The 9989-nt window shown below is 40.6% G+C and overlaps 1 protein-coding gene across 1 annotated transcript in view; it reads left to right on the top strand.

The window, feature by feature from the left end:
• Positions 1-1989: 1989 nt before the first annotated feature.
• Positions 1990-9989, top strand: part of chrnb1 (cholinergic receptor, nicotinic, beta 1 (muscle)) — a 29615-nt gene continuing 21615 nt past the window's right edge. Inside the window, exons 1-5 of the mRNA XM_020645633.3 lie at positions 1990-2238; positions 4363-4496; positions 8364-8408; positions 9037-9146; positions 9834-9942. Coding sequence (XP_020501289.2) covers positions 2178-2238; positions 4363-4496; positions 8364-8408; positions 9037-9146; positions 9834-9942 — 459 coding nt within the window. The 5' untranslated portion in view covers positions 1990-2177. The remainder of the gene's footprint in view (positions 2239-4362; positions 4497-8363; positions 8409-9036; positions 9147-9833; positions 9943-9989) is intronic.

Genomic DNA, 9989 nt, shown 5'->3' with positions numbered 1-9989 from the left:
TCCTTTGGAGTCAGTAAGAACATTCTTCTGACCTTCTACTACTCTTTCATTGAGAGCATTATTACATTTTCTATAACCTGCTGGTTCCACTCCACCACCCTCCTGAACAGAAACCGCCTGCAGAGCACGGTCACAGTCTGCTCTAAGATCATTGGATTACCTGTAAGGACTTTGACATCGATCTATGAGCAACAGACAATCAGGCTAGCAGGTCGGATTATGCAGGACCCTTCACACGCTCTCTTCCCAGCGTTTGAGTGGCTCCCCTCAGGACGCCGACTTCGCTGTCCCTGCTGCAGGACACAGAGGAGAAGAGCAACCTTTGTTCCCAGGGCTGTCCAGCTCCTCAACTCCAGAGCATTTACTGCTCTGTGTGCCTTTGAATTGCCCCCCGGGGACAAATAAAGTTTTTGGAATTGAACTGAATTGATGTCTGGCATATTTTGAAATTGACAATAAAGTTGACTTTGACTTTGACTACTTTTTGATTCCACCACAATCTCTGTGAGATTAATAATGATCATTGTATCAAGATTTTCAATAACTAAAGATATTCAGTCATACTTAAAACAAAAGAGAGAGCACTGTCTACATTTCCTTTTTATCCCTTACCGACATATTTGTGCAATTTAGACGGTGCAGGAGTTTGCTTTGAATTTTTAGAATTTAAAAGCCGAAAGCCCTCGGGCTGGTTAAAAATATCGATTCATCAATGAATTGCAATTATTATTTTCCCAATTCAATATCGATTCAGGAAAATCCTGAGATTGATTTTGTTTCATTGTAACGATGCCCCTATCCACTGGGGGCACTGTGGGTGCTGTGAATTCAGGTCAGGCACAATTGTGCACTTTACATATAGTTATAGTCCATGTCATTACAGCACTTCTATGTTTGTTAAGATTTTGCTCCAAATTCTGCCCGAGCACAAATATACACTTTAGATCATACTGTAATTTAATGTTTTATCAGAAATACTTTATTAATCCAAGGGGGAAATTCGGTGTTACCATTGCTTTTCACACAAAACAGCAGTAGGAAATCAAATAAAATAGAGATAATAAAATAAGCAATAAGTACCAAGTAGGGCTACAATAATAGGATACAAGATAAAGCAATATTTACATTATGAATGTACAAGATGAACTGTGTTAAACATATATTGCACAGTGTATTGACCAGTTTGCAGACAGATTGCACAGTTTCAGAGTTAAATATATTTGTCCAGGTTAAATAAATATGTCCAGGTTAATAATCCAGTGTCTGGGTGTGTGATTCTTAAAGGGAGGAGTTATTAAGTTTGATGGCCACAGGCAGGAATGACCTCCTGTGTCATTCTGTGGTGCATCGTGGATTTATTCTTTGTTTATTAAAGAATAATGTGACAATAAAATACTTTTTGGAGTGGAATTTGCCTTTATGACCTCCTAAACTATGACCTGGAACCTCAGATCCTCGGACACTGGTTTGCTCTCCATTCCCCACACCAACCTGCGGACTCACGGGGGCAGAGCCTTCAGTGTGGCAGACCCCACCCTCTGGAACTCTCTCCTGGCGGTTATCAGCAATGCTACATCCTTGGACATATTAAAAAAAATACTCCTGTTCAGCTCAGCTTATGCACTCAGTTAAATGTGTTGTTGTTTTTTTTTTTTATGTAAAGCACCCTCGAGTCCCTTAAAAGGCGCTATAGGCATCTCCTCTATATTAAATATACAGCTTTGTTTCAATAGGCTGTTTTGTTTTTTATTTCCCCCTGTGAAAATGTATAAATTGCTTATCTCACTTGTATCACACAAGTCTTTAATATAATTTGACCTTCGTTTCTGTTTTTTGAAGACCTGCGAGTGGGTACCTCTGCCACAGTTTGAGAACAAGCTGTGTGTCAATAGACCCTCACTGGGTAGAGTAAAATCTGTTCCACACTGGCCGAGGGGGTGACGTGTGAACCCCCCCCCCCCCAACCTCCCTGAGGATGTAATCGGAGCACACAGCAGTTGGCCTGCCCGGCCTGACTGACAGACAACAACAGTCCAAACTCAACAAACCAAAACTTACAGAGGGAAGTTTCAGAGGCTGCGCTGGAAAGAAAAAAAGAAGAAGAAAACACGTTGGATTAATCAAAGAGAATCTGTTTTGAAGAGGAGAGATCTTGTTTGGACTGGTGGAGGGTCGAAATGAAAAGCCTGAACCTGATCCTGCTGGCTTCTTGCCTTTGTTGCCTGAGCACCTTGGGAGGTAAGACACGAGCTGGCACAATATTCACATGTTATTGAGTTTTGGTTATAATGGTGTAATTCCTGTATTAATGCTAAACTAATATCACATGAAGAGTGTCACATGAAACACTAAACATTACCTAAAGTCAAACAGAGTGACACCGGAAGCCACCATAAAGGAACTACGGACAAGTTCAGTTACTCACAAAATCTGATGTTTGATAAAAATGTTCCAGACAATTCAAATTTCAAAACATTAAAATTATGGTAAAGTGTTGATTGGATCTGCATTTGGATGAATTTGCAAAAACAAAAAACAAAGGCAGGGTTAAGGAAAATACTTCTCTCAGTGGTCAAAAACATTATTCCACTCTTGAATGATAAACCATCATCATCATCAGCTGAGTGGTAACTTCTTCAGAGAAATCCATACAGCAGTTGATTTTCTCACTGACCACTGGTTCCTGTAGGGAAAAAAAAGGGAACTGAAACCACTCAGAGAAAGTCATAGCTCTTATAAAACTTTACTCCTGGCATTGTCAGCTTTAATATTGTGTTCATCTCTTCTCTACTAGTGCACTCATTGTGCTCTGGGAAGTTATCATGTCATAAAAGGGCTGAGAGAACTGTACCATTTTCATAACTCCTTCTGGGTCTTTTATCAAAGTGTCTCCAGAAGAAGAAGGCGTTCAAATTGCTTTTCAAATTTGCCTCTGTATTTAATTGCTGTCTGTTATATTCCATGGCAGCGTCCTTGAACATAACCTCCCCTGATCTTTATGTACCTTTTGTCTGACTTATTTACCAAATCATTTGAGGGAATAAAATGCTGAATTCCAGCTACTGACAACAACCTGGCCCATCAGCGGCCACGCTTCCCTGTGCCTAGCTAATGGAGGTGCCTTGCTTGGTGATCGTTGTCATTTATTCCTGTCAGGTCAGATCCTGCCGGGCCCACAGCTACGCCAAATGTGATGAATGTCGCGTCAGCGGAGCCGCTGTTTTATAAATGCTTTTAACCTTCCAATACTGGAGAGGAAAATGGGTGGAGGTAAAACTAAATATGTGGAAGAATGTAAGCATTTGAGGGGTTGGTAGGTTCAGAACCTTTGAAGGCCTTTAGCAAGACACTTATGTGAGTGAAAGTCTGCAGCAAATACACTGGCATGTGGTACATGGCTTTAGTATGTGCTGCAGTATATGTAAGGCCTGAGCAATATGACCAAACATTTTATCATGATGGAAAAATTAAAATCAGTCGAGATAGATAATTATCACAACAAATGTGAAATCATTATTTCTACAAATGTAAATTTTTGCTCCTGAGTGAAAGGTTCTATTCCCCTCCAAACGTCTGTAAGCCTGCCTTCTCAAATCCCTGCGACATGATTGGCTGTTAGTTGTCTTTCTAACATTGACAGTTGGCAATTAGCGTTAAAGGTGCATTAGGGCCCCCCCCCCCCTAGTGTTTGTGTTGTGTAATTACAGGTTAAAATGTCTCAAACTTTTATCAAACAATTTTTAAATATTTCTAGCTCAAATAACTTCTACTGATTTATCTGCAGATACGTGTTGACACATTGTATACAAGGATTCTTTTGACCATAATCAATATTTTTGCAATTGCAGTTTCAGGAAGGCTGACGATATAAAAGGTTTAAATGTTTGCTTTGCAGTAAATGTTATGTGTTTTCCATTTAGGAAGGATCAGGAGTTTGTTTCATTTCTACACATTTGATTTATTACCTTTTTGTTACCTAGCCACAGCTAATCTGGCTATCTCCTGCTGTGCAACAGTCTTCTGTATTAACTCATTCTGTGAAGCATCTGCTCACTGTGCTCTGTTGACTCAGCTCCTGAGCTAGAGGGCTCATTGTTACTCGTATCTGAATGCACAGCACACCTTAGCTGCCAGTCTATAAGCCTCAGCCCCATGTGTCATCAGTGTGATGGGTTTTGCAGAGAGCACCCAGCAGAAACTTTAGTTGAAAGTGTTTGGGTGTGAATAATAATCAGTGAAAGAGAATGGCCAATGCAGTGTCTGCATCATTTGGCTGAATTAAAAAAGACTGTGTGCAATGGATGCATCTAGCTGAAGTTAGAACTGCTCATGTGATATAATCCATCTATCCATGTTTTTCAGGTGCGACTGAGGTCGAGAAGGTTCTGATCAAGAAGCTTTTTACCAACTACAACCTCAAGGTGCGGCCGGCAGAAAGCCCTGAAAAGAGGGTGGTGGTTCGTATCGGTATGGTCCTCTCCTCCTTCGTTGGACTGGTGAGGCACTAAACCCTAACACATATTTTACAAATGACAAAAACAACCAGACAATGAGGAAACAGTTAGATTGCCAGATGTGTAGTATAAGTATAAAAAGGCAGCTTGTGAAGTGAAATAAAGGGATAAAGTTCTTTTTACATCTCTTAGTTAAAGGGCTGTAAAGGTCAAAATAATGTGTGTGTGGGTAATAGAATTGATCCAATACCACTACCTCAGCAAGCCTACATCGTAGTGACAGTGACTGCACATATAGCAATTTCATTGTTATCTCAATATGAACATTGTCGATATAAAACATTGCAAATGCATGATTTGATTTTAAAATGAGACACTTTTTAAACAAGCATTGTTTTCCAACTCAGCATGCAAACATTTGAACTCTTGGTTGAAAGCCTGTTGTAGAAAAGCCATGCTTTCACACCATGTTGATGCAGTCAGATAAATCTCAAGCTGGATCAGAATATTTGGTCCCAATTCAGTGATGGAAAAAAAACTGCTCTTTTGGATATATGTTGGATTCAGGAGGGACAGGCTGCAAACACAGGTATAACAGCGTCAAAGCTTATAAGCACTATTAACTGTTCCTTGTTGTTTTGCTCTCCATACTCTGAACCCAACTCAGACATCCTTTTGGTAGAATAGATTATTTGTTCTTTATTCAAATTCAGTACCACACCAAACTCCTTTCTTAGCATAAAATGTCTAACATTTAAGCTGACTGATTCACATTAATCAGAGTTTTCCGAAAGAGCTGGCTGTCAACCAAACCTTATCCAAATAAAGTTTTTCTCAGTGTTTGTTATAAATAATGTTTTTTTTTTACTGTTTATAATCAAAGGAGCAGTATGTAACTCTGACACCTAGCGTTTAGAAGTGGTACTGCAGTTTCAATTCTAAACATTGGAGAGAGCTGCCTACCCCCGACTCCTCCTCCCTAGAGTCGATATGCACTCAGGCTGCCATGTTACAGACACAGAAGCTTCAGTGTTTATCCAGCTCTGCATCAGTCTTTAAACCTTTTCTGTGTTCTAACCTCTCTCCATTTTTTAAAGCATTTTACATTTTTATCCTAGTGTCACCACATTTCTGCTCGTGGAGCTTATTAGAAAATGCTTTTTTAAGGTCGGGTACACTCACTTCTATCTGAACCAGTTCTCTTGATGGCTTTCATCGCTGAGACACCTGTTGGTTTGCCGTTTGCCTGGAAAACCGAGGGGCGAGAAGCCAGCACTTCAATATAGCATGTTTCCTTAATGTCTGATGATATAGTCATTTTCTGAATTAATTCAGTAAAAATTCTGCATATTGAACCAAATGCAGCTGAGCTTGCTACCTCCCACGGCTCTAGAGACTGTTTCTTTACATGAACTGTTTTTTGTTAACATGAAGGCTCCATTTGCTGCTTTTGGGGCACGGGGACTATGGGTAATCTGGTTTGTGGTTAAATCCTTGTTAATAATCAATTCTGAAAGGACATTTTGAGACTTGTTTTGTAAATTTTGTATCCTTGCCTGCTGTTCCTCATGCATTACTCTGTGTACAATCAGAGAGGCGGCCTGAACAACACAGGAAAGAGGATTAACTGACAAAGTACGAGCCTTCCTTTTTTTCCACCCTGAGGGGGGAAGTCCTAATAGGCAACCATTCAAAAACAGTAACTGTGGAAAACCCTGTGATCTAAAATTTAAGAAGGGGACAAAACGTGTTAGATTTTACATTTTTGTGTCATTCAAGATCATGTTAGCTCTGCTGTTGAAGTCAGACATTTCTACTATAAGCAGGTTAGTTTATGTGAGCCTTCAGATTGAGATTCATGTGACAGAAACCTTCCAGGACTCCTGCATCTCCAATGATTCTCCTCCTTTATGACTTGACATTTTACTGACATTTCTCTGGGTTTCATTACTGTAACATCTGAGGCTCCTCCGCCTCAGGAACAGCGCTGTCTCTGATAGATACATATTTAAATATCCAGACTGATTCCCACTGACAGATGTCTCTATAAAAACTTTAAGCAATCCCCATGCTGAGGACCAATGTACTCCCAGACGTCCCACATGACAGGATGACAACATTTAGCCCTTTTAGCAATAAAATATAGCACAAAAGGTTTTTAATTCAAATGTATCCAGGAGGTGTCTGCTCCAGAAGTCTGCTTTGGGCTACTGAGATAAAATGAAACGAAGAGTCATGCAACTTTTGTGAAACACTGGGAAATGCTTTTTAACAGCAGGCACTGACTGCCTCTGACTGCATTACAGAAAAACTCACAATAACACACACACTCAAACACACACACATGCACACACCAGGTCACTTCATCTGCTTCTTAATTTCCCCTTGGCCTCTCCCTGCAGCACATGTACTGTATGCACACGCCAACACATTGTCACATTTACATACACAGCTACAGTGAGCATGCTCCTTACACAGCCACTCAAGGTCACTCCCACTCCGGAGAGGAAGTCACATGGGGCCGATAAGTTCTGGAGTGGAACGATCTTGAGAACTGACCCACTTGGATGCTCAGCGGCCCCCGCCTCTGCCCAGAACTATTCAGCTGTGTAACAGCATTGTTCTTATTACCATCCCCCAACCGGAGGTGTGTTCAAACAGTTACAGGAAGTATGAGTTAGTGATGAGGAAGGTTTGTGTGTTTGTATGAAGGTGGGAGAAAGAGAGAGAGAGAGAGAGAGACTTGGTTCCCTCCCCGCCTACCCCCCCCCCCCCCCCCCCCCCTTCTGTGTCCCTGCCCCAGCTGTCTCGCTGACATTCCTCCAAGTGTTTTAAATAGCAGGCCGGGCTCAGGGAAGCTCCACCTTCATGCTTAACACACAACCACATGCACACAGATACACATTACACACACAGATGCACACCTATGTGGATTTGTGAGTGTCCAGACAAACATCCTTCCCGAATCTTACATCATGAACTCTGTGGTGTGTGTCCATGTCCGTCAAACATACCGCTCAGCTGTTTAGTTCTCTGGTTTCAAGCTACTATCAACAAGAGGAGGCTGTATTTCAAGCGTGTTAGTTTGAAGTCCTGGTGTAGTTTTTGTCATAAATATTGTAACATCCATTGACAGAATGAAGAAAAGTTAAAAAGAAATGTGTTCACGCAGACCACATGTAAGAAGCTGACATCATTCAGCCTCATGTCATGATGGTCATTAATACGAGAAAAGTGTTTTTAAAATCATCAGTGATTCAATTAAAAAGCCTGAGAAGAAAATAATCCCTAAGATCTCTTTTATATCCCAGCTGCCAAATATCACACAAGCATTGTCTTTTCCTTATCCTGTCACATATGCATGAATCTGTAAAAAAACATTTCAAAATGAAAACTTCAGGTGTTTACTGGCAAAGCCTCTCACTTTAACAGGTAGATTGAATAGACAATGTTAAATATTGGGCTGGTTGTTGTCAGCTCAGTTGGCCGGGGGGTTAATCCCCAGCTCCTGCAGCTACATATCCGATGTGTCCTTGGGCAAGACACTTAACCCCAAGTTGCTCCCACTGCTTTGTCAGTGGTGTATGAATGGGATTAGTTTCTTCTGATGGTCACTTTCCATAGCAGCCTCTACCATCAGTGTGTGAATGTGTAGGTGTGACATGTGGTGTAAAAGCACTTTGAGTCAGAAGACAAGAAAAGCACTATACAAGCTCAAGTACATTTACCATTTGCTGTTTTTTTTTCATTCATGGCTTTAATGTTGTTTTAAAAAGATCCTACAAATGAATAAGTTCGGGAGGAGGAAGTATTTGGTGAAGTAAACCCCAAATTGAATGTCTTCTTCTGAGCACACAGGGTACTACGAGTAGTGTCAGTAACAAATATGTTTCTTTATATTTCTTTCAGAATATGAAGAATGAAGAAATGAGCACCATTGTTGTCATGAATCTGGTATGTATGTTTTGGTTTCATCACATCATCACACTTTGTAGCGGTTTTCCTTCCATGCTTTGTTCCACTGAGGCTACACATTGGTTTGAGTCTGCAGTGGGAGTACATTTCTTGTATTTGCAAACACCCAGTGAGTGATCAGTCAGTGGCTTGTTGCTTTACTCAAACAGAAAGTTGCTCGGAGGCAAGCCCACAACACTGTCTTCAATAATTGAATCCCTTATTACATTTTCATGTCATTCTAACCGAGTCAACCATGACTCCAGCTCCACTAAATAACTGCATTAACACCAGACCTCCTTCTTCATGTGCAGCTCAGTGCTAATACAGCAAACAAATAAGAAAAGGAGAACACTTGGAGAAGTCTTAATACTACAGAGTACATGCAAAATGAAAAATTATGCAAATTGTGTTTCGTTATGCAAGGAGAAATGCACAGGGGAATCATTCCTGTAGAATCTCATTACAGCAGTGGAAAAATTACAAATACACTGATGAAATGACAAATTGGTTACATTTGTAAATGCAGTTTCCTCCTTCTGTCATTCTTTGTTTTTCTCCTGTCCCTGCTCTTCTGTGAAATTTCCTGTTAAAACACCGACGCAAACAATTTTGAATGTTTCGACAGGAATGGACAGACTATCGGTTGAGTTGGAATCCCAAGGAGAATGATGGGGTTGATGTGTTGCGCATCCCCTCTGGGAAGGTTTGGCTGCCTGACATTGTCCTCATCAATAAGTAAGCCCAAGCACTGCACTCATAGAGAGGCATGAATTAATCAGCACCACTGGTCACTTAGCTTTTTTTTTTGGCTTCTCTGAGTTTCTGAAAACTTAAAATGCTCACCAAAGTTAAATTGTGTAAGGACACTGTATTTAGCTGTAATTTCAGCTATTGATCCGTTCTGTTGTCTGTAAAATGTGCGATAGTTGGGGGGCTTTTGGTTTTGCATGCTCATTTTTGGAAAAGCAAAAGGATATCACGGCCAAGACTTGCATGTGAATCATTGTTTACAGTCCATCCATGATATTTTTTAGGTCCTGGAAAGATACATATGCCCACTAATTTTCGAAATCCTAGGTTGAACGTGCTGCGGGGGCTGAATTTTCATCATCCCCTATTGCCAATGGGCTTTATTTGACCAGCTTTCATGGCTTTACTAGGTGTTCTAAGCCCCTGAGAAATATTACTTCCTGTTTCATGGAAAAATGATTTTCAAGTAAGGCAATGATTGACATATATAGAAAAATAGCTTGAAAGAAGATCTGCCCCACAAGAAAGTTTGGTGGAAGAGATGGTAAAGAATTTACAACCTGTATAAGAAATTAGATCATTACAATGTAATTTAATTTTTTTTCTTCTGCTGACAGCATCATACAGGAATAAGAAAGGAACTTGATGTTTTATTTTGAAATGTTTTTGCAGTAACGATGGGACGTTTGATGTGGCCCTGCACGTCCACGTTCAGGTTTATCATAATGGCAGAGTGACCTGGACTCCCCCTGCACTCTACCTCAGCTCATGTGGAGTGGAGGTGAACAACAACAACACATCCATATCAACTTTAACCTGGCTCATCCC

Source organism: Labrus bergylta, chromosome 22, assembly GCF_963930695.1.
Source record: "Labrus bergylta chromosome 22, fLabBer1.1, whole genome shotgun sequence".
Taxonomy (NCBI): domain Eukaryota; kingdom Metazoa; phylum Chordata; class Actinopteri; order Labriformes; family Labridae; genus Labrus; species Labrus bergylta.
The sequence above is the reverse complement of the archived record's forward strand: the minus strand, read 5'-3'. Positions and strand labels throughout refer to the sequence as shown.